Here is a 27,144-nt window from a genome sequence, read left to right as displayed (position 1 = left end):
CTGAAGCTTCTGAGACCTCTAAGCTTCTGCTTTGATGTATTTTTAGGTGAAGAACATAATTTTGTCAGAGAGGTGGGTGTGCTTGCAGGCTGTGGTCTGAGGCAGATGAGAGAAGCCTTAGAGGCCGTGTCAGAGTTACTGAACTTTTTTTAACCTTCTAAAGAAAATTGGTACACAAGTTCTCCCAGAAAGCTGGTGAACCAAACATTAAAACCATAGGGCACAAGCACCCAATCAAAATGGAGCATGCAGCAGAAGTTCTGCAGAATGCAGTTAATTGCCCTTGCTTGTGCTCACAGCTTTTGCCTTGCCTATAAAACAGTCTTTATCTCAACCCCTGAGTTTTCCCACTTTCACCCTTCTGATTCTCTTACTCCATCCTGCTGAGCAGAGCGAGTGGCTACCTGGTGAGCCCACAACAGTATGTTTCAGAAAATAAAGGAAACATCAGGTCAAGCTAATGTACTAGTTCCAGGAGTAAGGCAAATACTGATGTAATTAACTGGATGTTCAGACTCCCAGGACTTGGATCTTGCAATCATGTCCTTTATCACCTACCTCAGATACTTCATGTTGGAAAAGCAGAAGGATGAGGTTCACTCATCTACAGGCCTCTCATCAACCAGACAGCAGACGTAACCTAATTAGAAGCCAAATTATCACCCACTGCACACCCTCAAGGTGGACCCAAACCAGGAACGTATACTGGATGTATGTTCAGCCAAGTGCCAATACTCCCTTTCTTTGTCCCCAGTACTACTGTGGAAAATCCCCGCAATGCCCTCCCCTCTCAAGAGGAAACAGACAATCCATAAGTAGCAAGCAGTGAAAGAAACTTTTATTTTTCTTTAATAAAGGGAAGACTTAAAAACAAGACTTGGAGTAACACATAGTTCAGATGGTCACACATAGGTATGTATTACATTGTGTAACCAGCAAACCTAAGGAGCAGAAAGCTGATTTTGCTAGAGAATCATTGTAAATTCGGGTCACAATTTATCTTCGCCTTTTCACATTAGGATCGTATCTGCAAGAAAAAAAACAAATTTGTCACAAAGAAGTAAAACTTCATAATATTCAAAGTTAACAATGGGATGTAAATAGCTTTGTTATATATGCAGAACAAAGGATTGGTCACTGTTCAGGCCTCCCCCTGACTACACTTCTAGAATTAACTACTGTCACTACGATTTGATTGAAGGATGTGTAACCTGGGCATGAACTAGAGGTAACCTTTACTAAAATTTTCACCAACTTCCTAGATACTTAAAATCCTTAAATCTGATGTATGAGTTTCTCTAAGCTCTTAATGTCCCAACATAAAGTTTCTTAAATAAAGGGGGGGGAGGGTATATATTCACATGTGAATGTATATCCACAGGAATGTACAACATTTGGCCACAACTCATTCAGACAAAACCCTTTTTGCTGCTTCCTACTCCTGCATAAATCCATTCCTTGTCTTACCTTCCCCTTTATACAGCATCTTACCAACTGTTAGTAATTTAGATCTACTTTCTGGATATACTAAATGGTTAGCTGATTTACTCCAATATGCTTACAGTTTGATTCTGCTTGACACTGCTATCCCTTGGCTTTCTCTTTCACTCCATTTGTGCTTCATCTCCCCATATCCTGTGCCACTTCTTTGAAATTCTGATGTGTTTTGTATTCATGCATGGTTAAGTTATGGACACAACTGAATGATGATGAAGTTTTACTTCCACTAATTCTGCTTTCATTCATCAAGACTATTTTTGCTTACACAGGAAAATGTGACAACTTGTGAGCCAAATTACATCACCACATAACTAGAAAGGTATTAGAAGTCACTGCTGTTGTTATACAACTCAGATTTCTGGCACAAAGGAAATGTGTGCCCTCGGAAAGAAATGCTCTCATTTAATATCTTTGTCGCTGATATGGACAACTGAATTGGGTGTGCCCTCAGCAAGTTTGCCAATGACACCAAGCTGTGTGGTTCTGTTGATATGCTAGAGGGAAGGAATGCCATCTAGAGGGACCTTGACACACTTGTGAGGTGGGCTGATGCCAACCTCATGAAGTTTAACCATGACAAGTGCAAGGTCCTACACCTGGGTCGGAGCAATCCCAGGCACAGCTACAGGTTGGACAAAAAGGAAATTCATGTTAGTCCTGCGGAGAAGGACTTGGGGGTGTTAGTCAATGAGAAAATGAACATGAGCCAGCAGTGTGCACTCACAGTCCAGAAAGCCAACCGTATCCTGGGCTGCATTAAAGGAGCGTGACCAGCAGGTCGAAGGAGGTGATCCTGCCCCTCTACTCTGCTCTCGTGATACCTCACTTGGAGTACTGTGTGCAGTTCTGGTGTCCTCAACATCAAAAGGACATAGTACTGTTGGAACAAGTCCAGAGGAGGGCCACAAGGATGATCAGGGGACTGGAGCACCTCCCATACGAAGCTAAGCTGAGAAAGTTGGAGCTGTTCAGCCTGGAGAAGAGAAGGCTGCGTGGAGACCTCATAGCAGCCTTCCAGTATCTGAAGGGGGCCTCCAGGGATGCTGGGGAAGGACTATTCATTAGGGACTGTAGTGACAGGACAAGGGGTAACGGGTTGAAACTTAAACAGGAGAAGTTTAGATTGGATATAAGGAAGAAGTTCTTTACTGTAAGGGTGGTGAGGTACTGGAATGGGTTGCCCAGGGAGGTAGTGAATGCTCCATCCCTGGCAGTGTTCAAGACCAGGTTGGATGAAGCCTTGGGTGTTATGGTTTAGTGTGAGGTGTCCCTGCCTGTCGTGGTTTAAAGTCCACACACTCCTTTGTTTCCCACCGCCCCCCCCCCCCCCACCTTCCCACTCCCGGAGGGATGGGAAGGAGAGCCAGAGGAATACAACTCCCATGAATTGAGGTAAAATCAGTCCAGCAATCAAGGTATAACACAAAATCACCACTGCCACCACCAACAAATCAATGTTAGAGGAAATAAACAGGGAGAGAGAATACGATACCACCCACCGTCACGAGCCCAGCCCGGAAGAGAGGAGCTAACCCCTCCCCTCCTGGCCAGCTTCCAGTCCCCTCCCCGAGCAGGACGTGCTGTGGTATGGAATACCTCCCCGACTAGCCCAGACCAGGCGCCCTATCTCTCCCTCCTCCCTGGCAGAGCATGAGCTACTGCTGAACCCATGACACTGTCCATGGCAGGGGGGTTGGAACTAGATGATCTTGAGGTCCTTTCCAATCCTAACTATTCTATGATTCTATGATTAACTGTTAATTGACAGAGCAATAAGGTTTTCTGAATGGCTTTACATGTTGATATGCAGCATCATTTTTTCTTTGATAGAGATTTTGACAAAAAACACCCTCATCATACACATTTTTCTACCTAAAAGCTCAATTTTTAATGTTAGTCAAAAACATGGCAGGTAAGAAGTCAAACAGTGATCGATTGTTTCTTCACATAAAAAATAATGAAATCTTTGCTAAACAAAATGAGATCTCCACATTAAATCTTAAAGCATTTCTTTGAATTAATTGCTATAGCATTTTAACACATTAGCTTGAACATTTAAGTATGTCCTGGGCACCAAATCCTGTTTTGGGAGGCAGGAGGCAGGGAAAAAGAAGGGAGGAAGATAAGCAGATAGGAGAAGAGCATGATGCAGGATGAAAACCTGCCATCAGGACACCACCAGCTTCAACCCTGTCTGTGACTGTCTATGGAGATGCTGACACTGACGCCTCACCTCTAGCCATCTTCCATGTCAAATGAAGCCTGGATAATGTTTTCCAGAGAAAAAGAAACCAAAGGGCATAACCAGAGAAAAGAAACTGTACAGTGCTTGTGGTCTGAAATAGAAAAAGGACTCCAGAGATTCCACTACTGAATGCACAAAGAAACAAAAGACCCTGCTGGGAACAGGGATTGAAGAATACAAAGGGCTATTACTGAACATAATACATTTATCTGTAGTCTTACTAGACAGTAAAATAACACTTTTCCTTCCTCCTCTCTCTCTACTCAAGAGCAGCAGCTGAGGGCACAGCTTCTCTTTCTGGCTTATCTTTACTTGGAATACTGCATGAATCTTTCTAACATCATCTTCAAATGCAGTTTTCATGGGAAATTTCAGCTGTCATTATTAGCATTATGCCATGTCGTTTGACTCAGAATTAAGGAGAAAATTAGAAGAAGGTTACAAACTGCTGAACATTAAATTGTGTGGTCTAATATTTTTGACTGTGGAAACTTCTGTAAATACAACTATCCTAAACTGACTGGAGATGAGGTTAAAACTTTTAAGCATGAATGCATGCAAATTATCTAATTTTCCACTGCTGTGTTCTGAAAGGCTAAAATTAGTTCAGATATTTGGGCCAGATATTGTGAACATAGCAATCAAGCTGCACCACATTTTTATAACTGTCTTCATAACTGACAGATATTTAAAGGCTCTATTGCAGATATAGAACTTGGCTTAGAACTTTTTTAATTAGAAATGGGTCATAAATAATTAAATTAGGATTACAGTCGAAGTAACCGGACAGGAACTCAACTGAATAGGATTATTCACTCTTTCAAAAGAGAGATTAGGGAAAGCAGTAGACAACTGAACTGAGGGTTACTGAAATGAGACTGCTGAAACAGACTTTTGGAGGCAAATGTAACAAGTTTGGATGAAGCCTTGGGTGATATGGTCTAGTGTGAGGTGTCCTGGCCCATGGCTTGGGGGTTGGAACTAGATGATCTTAAGGTCCTTTCCAACCCTAACTACTCTATGATTCTATGATTCTAAGTTATGGCAAGAAGTAATAGCAAACATTAAAGTGAACCTGGACCTCCCAAAGAAATCTCTCAAACTCCTGTGAGATAAGCACTGATTAAGACAGAATTAATGACTCTACTACTCTGTCAAGAGCATAGATGATTGGTGTAAAAGTACCTTTTCTCCTCTAGTCTGAAAACCAGGCAGATGTTAAGGCACTGAGGGAGTTTCTAAGGTAGGAGCTTTTTCATTGTGAATGTATTTGAAAGCAGCTGAAGGATCTCAAACATAAGGGACACAGAGAGGCCAACCGAAGGATTCATTTAGGGGCTGTATTGAGGTTTTGTTTTAAATTCTGTAAATTATTACTTCAAAGATTAAAAAAAAAAATAGCCCTGCCCATCACTTGTTCACACACCTAATGTTCTGTTGCTTTAGCTCCCTCAAGTGACTGAGCATAGGGATGGGCAAGTGCCATGGCCAGAATGAAAAAGTGGCAGACCCTGTCAGTTCACATGACTGACTTAATCGTAAGACCAAAACACATTAGGCTCTAGCGAACACTAATGGCAGAAAGTCTGACCCTGGAATCTCTCTCAGCCTTTGTGAACCATCAAGCTTGTGCACATGAGCCAGGAAGTAGCAACATTTTTGCTTCAGAATGCTATTAAAAATTTGTAGCAAGTCTGAACGAAATTGAAAGTTTAAGGCATAAAAAGAATTTGAGAGAAGTCAAATCATTTGGATATATTCCATAGATGGGAACCCATGGAATTTTGAAAATAACAGTCAAAGCAGTCTTCTACAAAATCAGAATTTGCCCAACAACAAATACAGAAAAAATACACATTTTCTAAGTACAAACATAACACTCTTACCTAAAGAGATCATCAGCGAGTGATTCTTCTCTTGCATGTCGGTTCTGTTCCTGAGAAAATAAATTTATTCAATATTTGATGTTAAAGTTTAAACTAATAAACAATACAGAAAAAGATACATTACTAGACTAACAGTTTTTCCTGAAGAAATAAGTTTATGTATTTATATTATATTTTATATTTCTCTACGTAGTGAATATTCATATTAGGTAAAGTATTTCACTACTCAAGTTTGGCTACCACTACCAACTTATGGAATGTAGTAGCTTGTACAAGATAGCATTTTGGGCCAAAAATATGTTTTGGGGTTTTAAGCATGTATGTAGAAATAGCGGATTTTTTAATCTGAGTATTGGTTCATAAAGGGAATTTTAATTAGTGTTATCTATAACCAGGGATTAAAAAAAAGAGGGGCTGGGGGGGGATAATCAGAAAGTGTTGATGTGATGGGATCTTAATTGGGCTTTGGAAACAGCATATGATTTATCATCAAGTATTTATAAAGAAACTATTGGAAAATCAAAGTTCCAGAGAACTGCAATGACAAAATTTATTTACAACTACTACATAAAAAAGGTGAAGATTTTTGCAATAGAAAAAATATTATTTATTCTTATCTCTTCAGTATACTCCAACTGAATTTTACTCAGGTATATTTCTGTTCCATTATTAGCAAAGTATCAGCTGTACTTTATAACAATTTGAACACAGCTAACCACAGAGGAGTTTTTCCAGCTCCCTGTCACATTTTTAGAAGTCATAAGTTTCCATACTGCTTTTCTTATTTAAAATAAAAACCAAACAAAAAACAAACAGATAATTCTCTCTTAGGTTACTGATTTTGCTTTAAATCAGTATTTTTGATTTTATGACTGTTGCATGTAAAGTATTTCAGTAATGACCAGAGGCTGGCACAAGCACTTACACATGACAAGTTTTCATTTTACCATGTTCAAGAATTACTTCCTTACCTCCATTTCTTCCCTTAACCACTCTTCTAGCTCTGAATTCTTTTTAGCCTGGTGAGCAATCAAATCTGACCTTCCAATAATGTATGGAAGTTGTCCGGCCCCTGGATAAGCTACCTGTCAATAAGGCAACCCACACTGCAAGTAAAAGGTCTGTTTTAACAAATTCAGAAAGTCTATTCAGATATCACAGAACGAAGGCAGTCCTCCTTTGAATAACATTTATCAGAGACCAAATTTAAAAGAGCTTGAAGCGAAAGAATTTACAGAAAGCTATTAACTCCTTCCTTTTACCGAAAGAAAAAAAATAGCTGACAAGTTACAAATGCTAAATAAGTCATAGTACATTAAATGGAGTTTGAAAACATTCTAAACTGATTTTCACTGATAGATTCTATTTTACCATAGAATGCATAAACATCTCTTGCAAAATGGTGGAAAAGAAAATACTATTAGAAATTGAAAATGTTATCTAAAAAATGAGAGCATACTCCCAGAAAGCTGGAAGTTGTATTGTGTGACTCTCACTCTCTACACAGTATTTTACTGAAATGCATTTCTAATAATCTTATGCCTTTTTTATGTATTATTTTTCAGTATGAGCTGAAGTAGTATTTTTACACTAAACACTAAGACTCTAAATTATCCTCAGAATCCAACCAAGCAATAGATCTTACTGTTGCAAGATATTAGATTTAGTTCCATTTAAAATCCAAGATTTAATGGATAAAATGCAAGATTCTGAAACATGTTAAAGCATATGTTATGCTTTATACACAGCATATGTATAAACATATGTATTTTAACATATGGCATTTGGAGAAGTCAGCTTGCTAGCTTTTGGGAGATGGTAGCCATCAGTTAACACCTTATTCCAAGTAACAGCTTGGAATAGAGTACAACTCTCTAAATAATCTAGCATGAAGTAAGTCTCTGTCAGCCTGGTACTTCTTCAGTCACTTAGAAAAATATTTGTTAACAGTATAATATGGTAAATTATTTCTTTCTGCAGTTACTATCAATTTAAGAAAACCCCAAACTTTCCTATTTCTACAACCTTAAGGCAAACCTTTCTAGTACTTTTAAATAGTGCCATCTTGTGACCATTTCAAATACACACCAACCTTTTTAAACAGTTTGAAGTTCTTCTTTCCCCCACAGCTGGTATTTCCAGTAAGCTGACTGTTCTGTCTTGGACGGGTGACAACCAATGACCTAAACTCAGTCAACAGAAGTCTGCTAGGAAGATTGCTGGAGTCATCTTGCACTTTGTTGTGGTTCTTAGGTGGGAAGAAAAGGAAAAAGCATTTCAAGCGTATAAAGGGACATGCAGCGTATCTAGCAGTATAAACTTTAGAGAAAGATATAATCATGAGCACAGCTGAGGCAAAAGTTAGGATTACAAAAGGGCAAGGGGAAGATGCAGTAGTGCTAAAAGCCAAGAAGACGGATTTACTTCTCAGTCTCCTCATATACCACCAATAGAGCTGGGAGCTCAGTAAATTTCTCTTGTATTTACACCTGTTTAAATGACTGGATCACTGAGAATTGCAGTAATAATAATGAAGTCAGTGTATCTCACTGCACTAAGATTTTACTTCCAGATAAAACTTCAAGTAAGGATTTTTTTTGTTTATTTTTATTTATCTAGTATCTAAGAATAACTTCTTTCCTCCTCTCCACCTTGCCTCTTATCTGGACTAACCAAGTATGCTTACTCTAATGGAAAATCCAGCTAGCTCCACGGACGACAAAGCTGAACATCTTCATTTCAGTTCTAGCCTATGGATTTACCATTTAGGCCAATGTCATGGTTTAAGCCCAGCTGCTAACTCAGACCCACGCAGCCGTTTGCACACTCTCTCCCTTCTTCCCTCCCTCCCTGCTCCCAGAGGGATGGGGAGAAGAATCGAAAGAATGTAACTCCCACAGACTGATATAAGAACAGTCCAGTAACTAAGGTATAATGCAAAACTACCACTGCTACCACCAATAATAATAGTGATAAGGGGAGTAACAAGGGAGGAGAATACAAAACTAAAAGGGGGAAAGAAAACAATAAACACAAGTGATGCACAATACAATTGCTCAACACCCACTGACCGATACCCAGCCTGACCTGAGCAGTGATATAGCTCTTATGGGTAACTCCCCCTAGTTTATATACTGCGCATGACATGCTATGGTATCAAATACCCCTTTGGTTAGTTTAGGTCAGGTGTCCTCTCTCTGCTTCTTCTCGGCTTTCTGTCCCCTCCTCACTGGCAGAGCATGAGACTGAAAAGTCCTTGACTGGAGTAAACATTACTTAACAAGAACTAAAACCATTGGTGTGTTATCCACATTGATCTCAGGCTAAAGTAAAAAACACAGCACTGCACCAGCTACTAAGAAGGAGAAAAATGACTGCTACTGCTGAACCCAGGAGAGCCAACTTTAGAGCTGTAAGCTTGATCTGATCAATGAAGCAACTTTTTTTTGTACATGAGAAAACCTTGTATGCCAGCAAGTTTGCATGCACACTTTCATGCCTGGAGCTAGATCTATGTCGATTATAAAGGAAATCTGAGTAGAGGACAAATTAAAAAATACTGTTAAACCATCTCCATAGACAGCTCCAGCCCAGCTATTTTATAGCAAAGTATAAACTAAAAGTCTCTTAATGTGAGCTGATCCTGCACTTTGGTACACCTGCACAGCATTCCCTCTTCTTGGGCTGATTTCTTGTATGTACATGAAAAGGTGTGATCCTGCCACTTGCTCAGTGGCTACACTCAACCTTATTTATCTCTTCAGAATCTTTCAATTTCAGTTTCATTTAGTCTCCCTCCCCTCTGCCTCAGTGCCATCCCCAACAATTCTCCCCTTCATTTATCTCACCTCTAACAAAGCTAGCACACTATTTACTGTTAATCAGTGTATATTACATCTATTTTTTTCAGTAGTTCATCTCCTTAGAGCAAACAAAATTACATTCTTGTCTGGTCTTTAAGCTGTAAACTAACAAAAAGATCAGTACAAGTATTAACCACATTGAAGGGTTAATACAATTAAATTAGGTTTCTATAGTTTCAGTCACCTTAAGTATCCATACAAACGCCATTACACAAGTGTGTAGATGAACTACACTTCGCTCTGTCCCTTCACATCCAATAATATAGACTGTACTATTCAAATTTACATGATTATTCTCAGGAGTACAATCCTCAGAACCTCCTTTACTCTGAAAGAGAATAAACAAATGCTATGCTCTTAAAAGCAAAATCTTGATCCATTTTCTTAATGCTTCTCAAAGTCTGCTGTTCAAACTTACAATGACCTGGTTTCTTACCAAGACCGGTGACTGCTCTTTGAATTCACTTTTCATTTCTGGAGTTAGAACTGATCCAAGTACCTCTTCTTTCTATTTGATTAGAATACAAATTTAATTATATAAAATTGTTTTCTGCTCTATGCAGTAGAATAAGCATTTTCAGATAAATACATTTATACAGAAAAGAAACTACACTTTAAATTTTTATGATTTTATGTACACCGTAACAATTGTGGGGTTTTCTTAATTTTTTCTCACATCTTTTTCTTATAAAAGTAGCAAGTTTTGTCCATGTGTACAATCTTCAAAGTCCTGCCAGGCTGTGGAAAAGACTGCAAAACCTTTTAAAAAGTAGCATTTTCAATTTCACATGTTAAGCGTACATGTGTGCAGAAAGGACATTTCATTACTAGGACAGGAAAGCATTCTGCAGATTCCTCACACAGTTTAAAACCAGATCTGACCTCATAAATTATTTTCAGTGGTTGAAAAAGTCAGATCAGCTTCACGCTGATAGTATGGGAAGCTTTAATATTTACATATTTTTTAAATAAGCAAAACTTAAACCTACTCCTTGTCTCCCAGGGGTGTTGTGGAGTCTCCTACATTGGAGATATTCAAGGCCCACCTGGACAAGTTCCTGTGTGATGTACTCTAAGTTACCCTTAAGTAACCTAAGTTCTTGCAGGGGGGTTGGACTAGATGATCTTTCGAGGTCCCTTCTAACCCTTGGGACTCTGTGATTCTTATTCCCTTCTGCATTGTTAACAGTCTGCTCTGCAACAGCTCTCCACATTGTTTTCCTCTACAAACCTGCTTTTGTTTTTTTCCATGGGGATTGGAGCTAGATGATCTTAAGGTCCTTTCCAACCCTAACTATTCTATGATTCTATAATTCTATGAAGTGGGTACTGTTAACTCAAAATCCACTCTTTTCTTTGTTTCTCTTCAAAAATAGCCTTATTTTCAAAACCAGAGAAATAATCAAGAAAGCGAATTACAAGTTGTGTTTTGGTTTTGTTTTCTTCTTTTGTTGGTGGTGGTTTTTTTAAGAGGATATTAGTGATTTGAATCAACTTATACAGGAATTTTAATAATCTTTCACATGACATCTAGAGATTATGACTTGAAAGACATTGGACACTTCTTCAGTAACTCAACAGGTCAACTGATGTTTTCTTCAGAAAATCCATTACATAAAAGTAATATAATTATTATTTTTGTATAAATATCAATGTTAACAACAACATACAGGAACTTTTTCTTGGACCAGTGATATATTCTGTTGTTCTACCCACAGTACTTCAAGCAAAAATAGATGAAAAACATCACAATATAAGCAGCTTTCAATTCACATAGAAACAATGTCCTGAAGAATGAAAACGTATTTCTTATTCCAGATAGGTGTTACACTGCGACCTTCACATGTAATAGATACATTGTGGCGATTTTTAGTTCAGAGTGATTTGACGGGTTTAAGCAAATGAACTTTACAAAGCCACTTCCTGTTTGCCAAGCAGCCTCATCCTTAAAGGATCTATCTGCATCCTTCCAACACAGTTCAAGATTAGTCACAAGAAGAATGTAACTTACCAATATTTTATTCTCCTCTCTCTGCTTTACATTTACTTCTTGAATTCTGCTTCTTTTGGTTTCCAAACATCTTTTCTTTCTCTGAGCTTCCTGGTCATGATCTGCCATTTGACCTTCCCAGTCTAGGTCTCCGCTTCCAAACACAATTTCTAGTGTCTCTGTATCTTCAGATAAGTCGTCTAACTCCTTTCTCTTCTTTGATGCATGCTTTTCACTAGAAGCAGTTTTAGTGTTGGTTTTATCACATGTTAGTTTGGCACTTTCTCTCACAAGCTTTATACCTGTGTCATCTAATGCAAAGTTTGGGCTTAGGTCCGGGATGTTATTTTCCTTCTGATAGCTCTCTGCTTCACTGTTCTGCACTGATGAAGCTGCGGGTTCAGTGAACTTGGGAACAGGCAATGACCTTTCCTCCAGTTTTGCTAGTTTGGCTACAGATGTTTCTTCTCCTTCTTCAGCTCTTTCCCTTAACCAGAAAGTATTTACAAAAGAAGGAAATTACAAAAACATTTGTGAATATAACTAGCTGCATTTGCAACATAACAGCTTCCCGCAGTTTTAGTGACTGCATTATGAGATTTGAACATAAATACCCTTGAGGGTATTCAATGTCATTTTAGAAAGCTGATCAAAAATTACCTCTTTATTTTGAATATACACCCCTTGAATAAAAATTATTAACCAAAACAGCACCAATATAATAAGGGAAATGATGTCCAGAACATTTCAACATACCTTTTCCCAGCTACTTGGAAGTAATTCAGAATGGAGTTATACTGGTGATGTGAAGCACACTCCCTAGGTTTAACAGCTTCTGAACTTTTAGATGGTGAGACAGGATGACTTTTTTGACTAAACCCAGATGTTCTGTTCATTCTACATGTTGATGTTCCTGCGTTTAAGCTGCCACTGGTGCTAGGGTTTTTCTTTATGGTGGCTATATCCTGGAAAGCCATCTTTCCTTGTCTGTCCATCTGGGGAGTATTCTCTATCTCCATACTACTTCAAAGAGAAAAAAGCATTAAGTGAACACATAAGAAGATACCACAGAGATACACTGCAGAATATCATTTAAAAGAAAAAAAGCTGTACCTGCGCTTTTAACATACTTGTAAAAAATGCAGGTGTGCTAAAAACAAATTGTAAAATCCATCATGATAAATATATTTTTATAATTGTGAAATGGCTTGAAAATTTCTAAGACTGTCAAATCAGGTAAGCAGCACCTACGTTTGTATCCGAGTCATGTAAGTCTTACTTTTTCTGCAGAAATTATCTCACTGCAAACAAATGGAAGCTATTTAGTTAAGTGCCATTTCTGACACCGTATATCTTTGTCCATTGGCAATGATACAGTTCCTCTGTCACAAAAGATTGCTTTATTTGCAAGTATTAGCTTAGAAACTGTTTCCAAAAATACTTTACCATGTCTGCTCTTCTATTTCTGTATCAGCCACATATGCTGTGCTGTCATTTGAAGCAGCTGCTATTAGGGTTTCATCCACAACTAAACTCTGAGAAACATGTTGCCCTACAACAGCTGATGCACAGGTACTTTCAGTTACAACTGCAAGATCAACACAAGAGAAGAATTAAAAGGTCAGTTTCAACTTGGTGTTTCTTTGTATGTGTTATCATGCATCCGTAATTGATTTGGTGAGATTTTTGTAAAATGATCTTGAAGCAATTTTAATAAAATAATTAAGCAGATCTATTAATTAAAAAGAAAACACAACTGAAAAAAAAAACCCAGATCTAAAGGACTATATTATGGGATTCAGGTTTAGTCAATTATTCCACTGAATGAAGTAATGTATTTTTTTCTTAAATGAAAATGAACCACAATGGGAAATCACGATTAATATGGATAAAACATAATAAGTCATGTAATATATATTTTATACTCAACTTTCAGAGCACAAAACTCCTTATCTTTAACATGTGATTAATATATTTGAGATTATTTCTACTAATGTAGAACCAGTATTTGCTGTCAAAACAATTTAGGATAACTGTCTTCTATGGACAGCTTCTCATAATCCCTATAGTAAGGGGATTATCTTAAAACATCATTTGCTGTTCTCATTATTTCTCTGTATAACATAAATAAGAGTACACTTAACATCTTTTATATTATCTTCTGTTTCATATGCCCTTGTCTTCATATACTTAACGTCTTCTCCAAGTCAAAGGATACTAACATTTACTATTTTAGCATGTCCCATTGTGCTTCTAGTTACATTTTTAATTGCTACTCATCTCTTAGCCCTCTACATTCTTTCCGCATCTCTTTCTGATCAAGACGATGATGTATTATAACTTCAGGTAATCCATTCTCTACACATTCATTTGTTAATTTTTTAGAATTGTAGTGTAGTTAGGGTTGGAAATGACCTTAAGATAATCTAGTTCCAACCCCCCTGCCATGGACAGGTTTTCCTAGTGTTGTAACCTATAGAGGAATAAATCACCTATAGATACATGTCTCCTCCTTGAGCAACTACATGTTACTGTATGTTATTTGTTCTGAGACAAGAACTGAGGAAGAAGTCTTGTTTACAATCCCTTTGATTTGAAACACATACATGGAAGTTGTAACTCCCAAGTGCCAGCATTTGTTTCCTCTTAACAAATAAACTGTAAACACAGCCACCTTTAAATGCCTGATATTCAATATTTTTACACAATTTACTCAGACAGCTTTTATCTGTCCTATAATTCAGACTACAAACAAGAATCAGCATTTCTGATTATTTCAGATATCTGTAGCCTCAGTATCTTTAAAAATTTAATCTGAGAATTAATTTATTTTGTTTTGCTTTCTAAACTAAATGGATAGACAATCATATACACATTATTTATACAAGGTTACCATCAACCAAACTATTTTTCAGAGCTCTCTGTTTACCGCGTGTATCTTTCTCTACTCACAATACACTTTCAAGTAAATAATATTCCTATATGTAAAGACAAATCTATAGGTTTTGTTATTTTATTTCATTTTTAACTGTAGTATTTGTTACCTGTTGCAAACTTTGAAGAACAGAATAAGAACAATTTTACTGAAACAAACTAGAGAGTAACAATTTTGGAAGAAGCAGGAAAAGAGCATTAAACAAATAAAATCCTCCTTTTGTGTCTTAGAGATTTTTATTACTATTGTATTAGTAAATATGTTTAAGTTTCAAGGCATGACTTGGAATGTCCACCCTCAAACTATTACTTTAGTAAATACGGCAATCATTTCTCATTGTTTTTACTTCTTATGCCAAAATTGTGTTTGGTTTTACTGGGTAGGGGTGGTTGAATTTTCCTGAAGCAAATTCCTTTCTGTGGAGGGGGAGGAGGAGAAGGGAAAAAAAAAATGTTTACAAATTAATTCTGTCCTCTCCATTTCTAACACTCATCTTTTATTTCCTATTACCCCACTATTTTCATGAAAGACAATAGCATGGAATCTAAACTATCACATATATATTGGTTCAGTGGCCATTAAGAACATGAACTTCAGAAGATTGTTTTAAAGTATCTTTCCTTTAAAGATCAATGTACAATGTGTCTGCTTTTTATGCTAATTTTAGATCTGCTACTTTTTTATTTAAAGAGTCATATGATAGTCATTGCAGTTTACGGCAAGACCATTAAAAACCAATTACCTCTTCAGATCTGTGCACATTTTTCACAATGTCATTCTATTTTAGTGATCTTGCAAAACAAAAGAACATTACCAGTTGATGCCCTGGTACAAAAAGAAATACTACCTCTTTAACATTGTTAAAATATTACTACCCTTTGTCCAATTACCTTTATTACCAAGCTGCTTTTGAGGGTTGCAGAATTTTTCGGTAGACATGAAGAGAACTGCCAATCCAATTTCTGCCTCCGGAATAGCCCTGAGATCCTTGCTGTTAATATACAAATAAAATAAAGACAGAAAAAAACCCCAACCCTGTTTCTCAATAGAGATTCAAAAATGAATTGGCAAATGGGAATAGATACGACAAAGTACAAGATGTTCCACTCTTCCTGTCAAAAAACAGCAGTCTCACTACAATTTTTCATGATACAGTACGTCAGCATAATTATCCATCATTATACCCATGTCCTATACATATGAACTTCCAGCTGCTGCTGTAGTCACTGTCTAGTTTTAGTAATTTTTGATGCTCAGCATCTAACCAAATGTGCCCTACATTTCTGAGCATCTAACCAAATGTGCTCTACCTTTGATTCAAAAATGTGTGTGAATGTGAAAGTGACTTGAAAGATACGATCATCTGTTATAAGTCAGTCAGGCACACACCCCCACCTCTTTTGTATTATAGCCATGAGAAGAGCTTGAGTACAGCTTTCTCTTAATCAGCAAGAAAATTCAAGGGAACTAGGTTTATGTATTAAGTACTGGGTTCTTGTTTTCTTTCATTGTTTTAATAAAATGGCCTGCCTTCTCTAACAAAATTTACCACAAGAAGAAAAACTAATTTTCGTTAAACAGAAGCTGCTCTTCAGGAACACTGTATGCAAATAATTAGACAGCAACAAACCACATGACCTCAAGGTGCCATTTCATGTTTTCCATGAAATAAGTATGTATATTTATAAAAAAAACCAGATAACCTATTTTTCCATTCTTAAAACACATATTTTAACTTATTTTAGATAGTAGAAGAAAACCCACTTGCTGTCTGTAATTTCAAAGCAGCTTCATTACAATTAATTTTTTATAGAACTGGATCCTCCAGACAAGGAAAAACAAAACAAAACCAAACATCAACACAAAAAACCTACAAAAAGCTTATTAAATCCTAAAAAACCTGCCAAGTCCTTTGTTTCCTGCATGAAGAAATTTTAGTTACTATGCTAAATACTTAAAGCAATGAAAAAAATGCCCACTTTATGTAAGCAAACACAACAACTAAATCTCTGCAGAAATTCTGAAGTACAGGAGAACAATGCTGCACCTTTGTAAGACAGTCAGAACAGAATCAGTCCAGTTTCTCATGGAGTCAGATCCTGGGATCTGAGAGTTTGTCAACATCACATCAACAACACAAACATCAGGAGAAACCAGTAAAGATGTTTCATTTCTTCCTTCTGTCATTAACTTTGCTTCCCCACCTCCAAGAATAACTGCTGGACCCAGTTTCTTGTGCTAAAAAGGGAATGCAAATACAAATATAAAACCTTGAAATACAGTCAATTTAAAAGTATCAGCATAATGAACTATCTGCATAATGCTTATCACAGATGAACTAATGCAGAAATTATGTGTTCTGTTTCTCCCACTGTATTTCATCTTGCTTAGGCCATTGTACTGCAAGAAGATAAATACATAGAAATCCTTCTTCCCTGATGAACCCAGAAACAGTGTAAATTCACAGAGAACAGAATCAAGTCTGTGCTTAGCTACCCCTGCAACACTTTTCTGCAATGTAAAGCCCCATTACCTGCTTGGCAGTTAGAAATACAAAAGTTTTTCCACTGAATATTTTTTTCCTTTCTTGACGCTCAGACAAATCCAGTTTTTCAGTGCCAATGGAAGGCTCATCAACTGGAGGATAAAAACTGCAAGAACAGAAAATTAAAGTTACAAAATTCAGATTTACCTATCTGCACCAATTCATAGCCCTTTTTGTTTTACAGTAAGGCTCCAAAGTAAAAATACTTGCTGTGTTAAAACTATTTATACAAATATTTTTCTTCCAAGAGAATGTTAAGAAGAAACAGAGCCTCTAATTTCTCATTATCTAAGCTAAAACCAAGACTTTCCACTTTAGCAACTGAGAGGAAAACACTTTTAGGAACATATTCAACCTATCCACTTTAAGTATCTGTTGTACACATATCCATATTTTCCACTAACAATACTAACAAATAAGACTGCAATCTCATTCTGCACTTATTCTAGCTAATATTGAAACTTCACACAAAATCAGCTATCCTGCTTGTTCTACTCTTCAAGTAGGAATGGCCACCCCCCTCCCCTTCTACTGGATCAAGAAATCAACCAGAGTGAATAACATCCTACTAATCTAACAGAAAAGAAGTATACTTCTCTGGCTGGTGGGATAGAGAACTAAACTGGTTCACCCTGAAGACTCTCAATTGTTTTGTCTAATAAAAAGAAAAGTGACCATGATTTCTGCTGTGGAACTTATTAGGCACAAGTGAAATTCTACCCTGAAACTCTCATTTTTGTCACAGCCTGTGATGTCAGCTCCAGTTAACGACGGCATGCCCACAACATAAAGCCTCTAGGGTTAAGACAAGCACCTAATTGATAATTTCAGAATAGTAATTTACAGGGTATTTGAGCCACATATTCCCTACTACAGCAGTTCTGACAGATCAAGATGAAGGCACACAATAGAAAAAAGGGAAACTATAGGTCAATTTTAATCATACTGCACTAATGTCTGTACCAAATCAGAACTACTTATCTTTATTCTGACTGCTGATTTTACATAGAAACATAGAAAAGTTAGGGTTGGAAAGGATCTTAAGACCATCTAATTCCAAACCCCTGCCATGGGCAAGGACACCTCACACTAAACCATGTCACACAAGGCTCTGTCCAACCTGGCCCTGAACACAGCCAGGGATGGAGCATTCACTACCTCCCTGGGCAACCCATTTCAGTGCCTCAACACCCTCACAGTAAAGAATTTCTTTCTTATAGCCAATCTAAACTTCCACTGTTTAAGTTTTAACCCGTTACCCCTTGTCCTATCACTACAGTCCCTAATGAAGAGTCCCTCCCAGCACCCCTATAGGCCCCCTTTAGATACTGGAAGGCTGCTATGAGATCTCCACGCAGCCTTCTCCAGGCTGAACAGCCCCCAGTTGCTCAGCCTGTCTTCATATGGGAGGTGCTCCAGTCCCCTGATCATGTTCGTGGCCCTCCTCTGGACTTGTTCCAACAGTTCCATGTCATTTTTATATTGAGGACACCAGAGCTGCACACAATACTCTAAGTGAGGTCTCACAAGAGCAGCGTAGAGGGGCAGGATCACCTCCTTCAACCTGCTGGTCACACTCCTTTTGATGTAGCCCGGGACACGACGTTCATTTTCTCATCAATCAACACATCCTTTTTGTAATACTATGGGGGGGGGGGGGGGGACGGAAGCTAAAACACAGTCCCAAAATCTGTTTTAACAGCACAATAAATTACATTTATACAGGTTTACATACATAAACATACATATCTTTCTTCTTTCCCAATTTATGCAAAGATTAGCAGGTTCTAAGGCAGAAACATACTCCATGAAATGCTGAAATGTTTAAATTTCTGAAAAAATGCACCATTTGTAAACATATAAACATTCTTCAGACACTGAATAGTTACCTTATAGCTGAACACAAGAATAAATATGTAAATTTACTACTGCATCCAAGTACATAATTCAATTATGATAGTCTAAAATGTACTAATTAGTTAATTTTAAGTAATCTTTGTTCTTTTGTTTTTCACAATCAATTCCTGAAGCTTTACATACATAATGGAAATAAACCAGCCTGAAACTCTCAAGTTTTGAAACATTAGTATTTGATAAGTCTCAGTAACCTGTTCAAGTCGTTTATAAAAATACTGTTGCACTGAAATAGATCTGGTAAGTGTACCAATCACAAGAAACAGGGCAACTCAGATTTTAGATACCAGGCCAGACTTTTGAGTCCTGCAGAGACAGTTACTAACTTAAGATAAATACAGGGAATAAAGTAATATTTAAAGAACAAAGGATGAATAAAAAAAGGGAGCAACAGCAGTTTCCATTAATTTGGAACTTGACTGTAGCTCCCCTATAAATACATTTCAAACCTGTTTTTTAATTTTAGCAGAAAACTTCAACTGATCATCTCCTCAAAGAAATGTTTGATTTTCCTTTGAAACTCTTATCTAATTCTGATATAAGCTCAAAAGGCAACATAATCTATTTCCATTTAGGATTCTGAAGCACTTCTACTCTCTCTCCATAAGCTTTGAGCAGTAACACAGTTACTCAGAAAAGACCTTCAACAGTCTTAAATCTTTCAGTAAGTAGATTTTGAGTCTTGGTGAGTTAAAGGCTTAATTACTTTCCTACTTTTTCAAAGCCTTGCACTATTTACACTGGTCTGCTGTAATAAAATACATCATTTCATACAGGGCTGCACTTATGCAGCCATTAGCAAAGTCTTCAGTTATTGTTCTTTGTTACATAAGTTATTGAAAACTACCAGAGGACTGGGGTAATACACTTCACCATAAAAAGTCTCAAGTAAGAAGGCTCACACTGACATGAGAACTGCAGGTTTGCAATTCTGTGAAGTCTGATTATTTTTGAGCTTTAAGATTATACTGCCCTTAGATTGTTGAGATCAGATCTACAGTAGTAATCAAGATTTAATTAACAGTGTCACCCTGCATTACCACATCAATACACCTTTCTTATTTCATATCCAAACTGGTACTGCCCCAAGTTGTTTGTTCAGTATCTTGTGGGTATGGAAGCTCAGGTCAGCTCTAGCTACAGTGCAAAATGTAGAGATTCCCTGTGAAAGTTTAAAGTATTTTTGAAAATAGAATGCAAAGAGCTGCTAAAACAACGTTCAGTATCTTCCCACCAGCTACATCTTAAAAAAGTATCACCTGTTTAAAATACTACAATTATTTTAAATATAGATCTGTGTATAACACCAGCTGCCTCATTTAGTTTGATTCAGAACTCTCTCTTGGAAAGCTACGTAATGGATATACTGCTAGTGTCACTAATATTTAGTCAACCCAATTCCTCTAAAGGTCTTAACAGTTAGCAAAAATATCTAAGAAAGGGAAACATATCCATCCAGTTCTATTTTATGGAGCCCTTTTCCATGTCACCCTGGTTCTTCAAACTATTCTAGTATTGGCTATCATCAAACCTACTAAAGAAAATAAACTGCTATGCCCTAACACATATTTATGCGTGTATATCCATACATATGTAAAACCAACAGTGTTCTATGCTTCAGCACTCATTTTCCCCAACTCAAATGTCTGGAGTCCAGCATTCAACTGGTTAAACAACAGACCTAGAAAAGTCATAGTATCTTGAAAGCAGTTAAATGATTTTCACAGAATTTTCTCCCTGTTAACGGACATTAAAAGTTCAACATGTTAATTTTTAAATGCCAAGTACTTTTACAATGCCCATTCATTATGTATTTCATTTCACAGTATCTTCCAAAGCATGCAAAGAATAGAAGCGATTAAAAAAACCCAAAAAACAACACAGAACAACAACAAACACCCCACACCCAAAAAAAAACCCCACAAAAAATCAAAACCAACAAAATAAACACCTACCAATGCAGTTTACCTCTTAAAAATACACAATGGAAACTTCTCACCAACTGTGTTCATACAAAACAAACCAACCCAAAACATAACTGCCTCCCTTTTCAAGGTAAAAATAGTAGCAATACAGGCTCAGATGAAATTCTTACACACCTTAACAGGATTATTTTACACTTTTCTACCCAGAGAAAATAACCAAAAGGGAATATTCTGCAATACTTACTCCAAAGTAAGAATTCCAAGTTAATTTAACCATGGAAACAATGAGTATTTTATTCTCATACAGTGAAGACCAAGGCACATTAGTCTTACTTCATCTCGTAACAGACAACTAAAACCCCCTGCTATTCCAGGGAAGTCGATGACCTGGCTAACTCTTAACCAAAGTTTACAGTAAACTGAGTAACTGTGTACAGGAATATTACGTCTACATAACAAAATAAGCTTGACATAATTTCTTTTATAAAAATATAATTTTCTTTACGTTACTGTATCACCAAGATATACCTTGTGTCATTTAAACACCCAAGAGTTTAAATGCTGCTTCGAATATATCAACAAAACAAGTTCCTATTTAGAGCTAGTAACATCTCTAAGCATAGTTAATTCCAAGAGCTTGCTCTATATACTCTAGGAATAAGAGCAAGAAAGTTGCCTGAATATTAAAATATGTGTTATATTAAGCATTCTTTCACAAGTAAAGTTACTGTAAATCACATATTCTATCAAACAGCATCAGATAAATGTGTAGTAACTTGACAATCTACATCACGTAAATTTAATCTGTGACACTGAAATCATGATACTTGCCTTTTATGATTCGGCAACTGTTGTCTGGACTGAATAGCTTTGACTAATTCAACAAAAAACTCTGGTTTTATAATTGGCCGACCACAAATCAGAGCACATATAGTCTGAAAAGACAGAAAACATATCATTACTGTATGTAAAAAGTTCAGCTAGAATACGGTTCAACGGATATTAGGTTTTTAAGATCTTAGATATGGAAACGCCACACAAGCAGATAGAACAATACTGATCTTTGCTAGTGAAAACCAAGATAGATTAGTTTCTAACAGCGTAGCTTTTAATTGCTATCTTGACCAAAACTATGAAAATGTAGAAGGCAACTAATGAAAATCATTAAAGGTCTTCAAAATTTGCTTGTTTGATTTTCTTCCCCTCCAACCTTTCATTAACCTACCCTCTTTTTAAATGTGAAAGAGCTGATTTTGTAGCTTTGTAGGGGTAAATCTTGAACAGGTCTAGAATTTAATTTGCATCTGTGGGAACATGACAAAGCAATGCCATCAATATGTAAAAGCTGCTCAACATACCTTAACAGTAACTTTTACCGATATCATTACAAGGTGAGTACAGTCTTTTGTCCATTCATTCACAACAAGGCCTCCAAGCTGCTGGATGGCTTGATTTAAAGCAGTTTTCTGAGCTACATCTAAACATGAGGAGCAGACAACCAAAGGTTCATACTCTACCCTGCAAAAAACAAGAGAAAATTGCTGTAGTTATTTCAGCCAATCATGAACAAAGCTGATTTAACTATTATGTTTGTGTCTCAGGGAAATCTGAATGGGTGAAAAAGGGTCCCAACCACAAAAAAATACAAGCCACAGCCCTTTCCCCCTCCCCCCATACTCTTACTTAAAATTTCCCAAAGAAACTAAACACTGATCCTTATTCAGGAAACAGAACAATTTGACTGAAATATTTCTTAAGACTTCCGAATCTTTCACAGACATCACATACGATTACTGCTTCAACAATACTGCAAGGTCAGGGAATATTAGAAGAAATTGAGCATGTGCTTCCAAAGGCAAAAGTATGCTCAACAAAATAGTCCACAAATAGATTAGTATTAAAAAAAAAATCTAAGTGTTGTAGAAGCTCAAGTTCAAAAACTCAAAAACAATTTATTGTAATAAATGGAGGGGAATTTCTATCAAATAATGCCAGCAGCAGTGAAAAAAATGAGTCAAATTTCAAGGAACAAAGACAATTTCTGGTTGCTTTAATGCTGATTTTACTGATCATTAGATTTTGTTCTGTTTACCTGCCATTTCAAGGACTGCTTCATAGATTTAAACAGATAGCACTGGCTCCCATGTTAAACTCGAAAAATTAACAAGTTGGATTCACTAAAGAGAATGCAGGCATACATCACAGCAACAAGTATTTAATGGCTAGTGCTGCACAAAGCACCCTACAGTTATGTCAGTTCTTTTCTCATTACGTTATCAGCAGCTAACAAGGGCTCTGACAAGCTGTCTCCCTACGCTAAATTTTCATCTCTTCTTTAGAATCGATTATAGGATTTTGTTCTTTACCTAAAATAGCCTGAAAATACTCACTGCATGTGATATATCATCTTCTAAATTACCAGTGCTTTATTATGAAACATTTAACATCTTAAGTGTCAAAATAAATTATATTATAGAAATATGTAATAGAAAACTGTTGCAAAAGGAGGTGTGGAACACAGGCAAAATACTACTCATCTCCTTTGCTTTCTAAATTCATCACTGTTGCATCACTTGCTGAGTTGTATGATGTGCTAAAATACTCTTTTCAAAAACTGCAATTTTCTGTTTGATATTTTAGAATCAAAGCACTTACCTAAACTTGCTCTCAAGAACTCCAAAGTTGATTCTGTCACCAGACTGCAAAGACACTGAACGGCCACTGAGTTTTGATCCATTAACAAAGGTACCATACTTAGATGTATCCGTTACCGTTAATACAGGGACTGAGAGAGACTGGCTCTGAAAATAAAAACACAAATAAACTGTTATAGTTTATCAGAATGAGACAGTTTTATCATAAAGAGGTTATTACCATTATGGATCAAAGCAGTAGATGAGTAACAAAAAGCCTACAAAACACCATCCTAAAGAAAGACTCTGGACAATGAGGCTGCCTACCTCATTACACATCTTCTTGTTTTCACAGTGAAGGAATGAGAGAAAATACACACATTTTTAGCTTCACAAGTTCTGTGCTTCTCACACTGAGTTGTTCTGTAAGCTGTGCAAGCCAATCATTTGCCAGGGGAAAGCCTATGCTACTGTGGATTAGCAAGGCTCTGAGATTTATTATTGACAATTTTACCTACCATTCAGCCCTGGCATAGCTGCCCAAGTCAACTTTCCTGACTCCCATCCTTGAGCACTGCTAGTCTTCCACAAGCGGCAAGGGATGCTGACACCAGCATAGCTCAAGAAGAGGTAAGACACTGTCATATTTCCCAGATGATTTAACAAGTACTATCAGCTTGTTTTTATGGAAATTTTGACAAGTAGTTATACATTATTTGGAATATTAAAATGACAAATTTTATGTATTTAACTTCAAACTCTATGTATGGTTACATAAATTAAGTTCCTGCTGACTGGTTCCAAAATGTCCATAAATATTACAGCACACAGAATCTCAGAATCATAGAATAGTCAGGGTTGGAAAGGACCCCAAGATCATCCAGTTGCATTCCCCTGCCATGGGCAGGGACACCTCACACTAAACCATGTCACACAAGGCTCTGTCCAACCTGGCCTTGAACACTGCCAGGGATGGAGCATTCACAACTTCCTTGGGCAACCCATTCCAGTGCCTCACCACCCTTACAGTAAAGAACTTCCTCCTTATATCCAATCTAAACTTCCCCTGTTTAAGTTTGAACCTCTTGCCCCTTGTCCTGTCACTACAGTCCCTAAGGAGGAGTCCCTCCCCAGCATCCTTGTAGGCCCCCTTCAGATACTGGAGGGATGCTTTGAGCTCTCCACACAGCCTTTTCTTCTCCATGAGTAATAGTAAATCACTAAGTGCCCTTTGGAAATTTTTTTCAGTCCCCTAATCAAATACAGAATGGAATGAAATAAGAACTAAGCCTGCAGTAAGGTAACTGAAGCACTTTTCAGAATTAAGACCAAAAAATTAACTATGTAATAAATTTAATAGCATAATTTTCCTGCTATGATTATTTTAATACAATTTCCTACTGAATCTTCACTCTGGAATAAAAGGGAGCTTAAATCAGTAGAATTATGCCACTAAATTTCTCAACATAGGCAAGCAACCCTGAGGAAAAGAAAAAACAAACCCAAAAGACTGATGATCAGTGGTTCTACTCCAAGCATAAGACACCAGTGAGATTGTAATGACAGTATGTATGGCCACAGCAGACTGAATTATCCACACAGCATACTGATAGTGCAGTAAAATACTGGCTACTTACAGTGGTTGTTTCAGGATGTCTTACTGTCAGAACTGCATGACTTCGACTGATGGACATATCATGCTGAATTAAAATTGCACAGTTTTTGCGTCCAACAACATATTCTGTGCCACTCAAAAGCCGGTATGGCTCTCCTAAAAATAAACAGGAGACAGAAGAATATTAATGTAGAAAAAAAAAACAAAACCAAAATACCCTAAGTACTTAGTAAACATTCAAAAGTTTATGCATGTTGCGTATAGGTCGTATATGTGAAACTCAACTTTGTCACACACCATGTATTAGGCTGACTTAAATTACTCAGTTTGTAGACAAAATCTCTTCTCCTCTCTCTTGCTTTGCCCATTATAAAATGTTACATTTTATAATAAACAAATCAGTTAAAGTGTCAGCACAAATTTAAGAACGTTTCTATTTTTTACTCTGCTGCTTAACTTTTCTCTTGTATTACTTCTTGAAGATTACATGTTACACCTAGAAGTGCTACACAAAGAAGAAAAAAAAATTACTATGTAAGATAGCTTTTCCAAAACACAAGTTTTAAGTGTATAAAATTTTTTGAGGGTACATAATTTATTTACATGGCATATTGAGAGGTTCAGAGGAAAATATCCTCTTAATGAATGTAAAAAGATCTGCAATGTAAATCAAACTGACACTTAGAAAGTTGAGTATCTGACCTATGCTTTAGCTCATTCTTGGTATCCATCATCTAGACCACATGGTGGCTTTCAGTGACAACATCCAAAAGGTGTGTGTTACCTACTCATCAAAATCAGAAATATTTATTGATGAAAATTAATTAATAACTACAGATTAAGTTCTACTTAACAATCTTGGGCAAGTAACTTTCCAAATGTGAACTGCACAGAAATGATTGTCCTGAACATAATGACAATCTCACTGTTTTGGCTCTTCCTCAAGAGTTTTACAGGCAGTAAGAGATAACTCAGTTCATTTCAATGTGATTAGGTACTACTCCACTAGGAGTTAAACCAAACATCCAAAATTCACTTCCAATGAAACAAGAAATAAAGAGCAGATGAAGTTGTGATAGGATTACTTGTTATACAGACAAGAAAACATTTAAGTCAAGAAGAAAACTGAATACTATATGATACCTATTGTCAAAGTTATCAATGTATCAAAGCTTCGGTGGATAAGGGAACAGATGAAAAAAGGCATAGTGGCAATTCAGCTTCAGAACTCGGCATCCAAGAAACAACATGACGTCTTAAGTTCAATGCTTGGTCCTTGCAGCATCAACATATTTAGACAACTTCTCTAAAAGGGAAGCTGTCAACCTCAGACTCCTGAGGTTGACTTCTGCCTCAGAGATCAACTCCTCAGGTATTTTAAAGCAGTGCTCTGTCACCTCCTACACTGGCTGCAGCAAAACTTGAAGACAACCTGCATGGATTGGCCGACCAAAAACCCTGTTAAATTTAACAGGAGCTGCCATCTGCAGCTCCCAAGTGAATATCAGAGGCTCAGCCCTGGACGAGCGCCCGGAGGAGAGGACTTCTGCCACCGCCGGCCCACACCGGGCCAACACAGCTCTGCCCGAGGAGCACGCACAAGGAAGCCCGACTGCAGACTACCATGGAAGCCGAACCACAGGCTCCCGGTTCCGGCACTACCGAAAGGCAGCTTCCGGCCTCACGGGCCGCCGCGGAATGCAAACGTGAGGCCGGGACCGCCCTCAGGCCGAGGACCCGCACATGCACAGGCTGAGGAAGGGTCGGCGCCAGCGGTGCCCGGGCCCAGCCCGCCGCTCTCTGCCGTTCCCTCACCTGTTCCTGCGGCGGGCACCAGCTTCCACATCCTGGACAGCGGGCCCGGGAAGCCTCAGCGCACCGGGGGGAGCTCCGCTCAATGTCCCCAGCGTGCCGCGGCGACGCAGCCACAGGAAGAGAAACCCTCTCTCGCTACTGCAGGGACCACTGCGACCCGCCCACGTACTGTCCTGTCCTGTCCTGTCCCGTCCCGTCCCGTCCCGTCCCTGCGAGGGAGGCTGCGACTACGCAGCAGGACTGAGGGGATGGGAAGGGAAAGGATAGAACACCGGCAG

At 37.6% G+C, this 27,144-nt stretch overlaps 1 protein-coding gene across 5 annotated transcripts; it reads right to left on the bottom strand.

Annotated features, from left to right (window-relative positions):
• Positions 1–816: 816 nt before the first annotated feature.
• On the bottom strand, positions 817–27,144 carry NBN (nibrin). 5 transcript variants are annotated; one of them, XM_034065940.1, is made up of 16 exons: positions 26,867–27,144; positions 25,074–25,207; positions 23,459–23,604; positions 22,162–22,321; positions 21,635–21,738; positions 16,953–17,070; positions 16,467–16,657; positions 15,310–15,410; positions 12,931–13,072; positions 12,241–12,507; positions 11,506–11,971; positions 9,931–10,002; positions 7,724–7,879; positions 6,603–6,716; positions 5,632–5,681; positions 817–1,027 (listed from the first exon to the last, which is right to left on the bottom strand). In XM_034065940.1, exons 1-16 carry the CDS (start codon positions 26,895–26,897, stop codon positions 997–999), a joined length of 2,283 nt encoding a protein of 760 aa, XP_033921831.1. In that variant the 5' UTR covers positions 26,898–27,144; the 3' UTR covers positions 817–996. The 5 variants fall into 5 exon arrangements, with proteins under 5 accessions (XP_033921831.1, XP_033921833.1, XP_030906438.1 ...); XM_034065942.1 differs by having other exon boundaries at positions 12,241–12,504; XM_031050578.2 differs by lacking the exon at positions 26,867–27,144 and adding an exon at positions 26,195–26,301.

The sequence above is a fragment of the Melopsittacus undulatus genome, chromosome 1, assembly GCF_012275295.1.
Source record: "Melopsittacus undulatus isolate bMelUnd1 chromosome 1, bMelUnd1.mat.Z, whole genome shotgun sequence".
Classification (NCBI taxonomy): Eukaryota; Metazoa; Chordata; class Aves; order Psittaciformes; family Psittaculidae; genus Melopsittacus; species Melopsittacus undulatus.
This window is presented reverse-complemented; position numbering and strand designations above follow the sequence as displayed.

What these genes read in the sequence shown, in the direction of transcription:
- NBN (XM_031050578.2), bottom strand. Translation starts at nt 26,258, where the DNA reads ATGCCTTTTTTCATCTGTTCCCTTATCCACCGAAGCTTTGATACATTG. An exon ending in GTTCTTGAGAGCAAGTTTAG is followed by an intron (nt 22,322 to 23,458) that starts GTAAGTGCTTTG and finishes TGTTTTTTGCAG; the next exon opens with GGTAGAGTATGAACCTTTGG. An exon ending in TTCCAAGTAGCTGGGAAAAG is followed by an intron (nt 11,972 to 12,240) that starts GTATGTTGAAAT and finishes TTTCTGGTTAAG; the next exon opens with GGAAAGAGCTGAAGAAGGAG.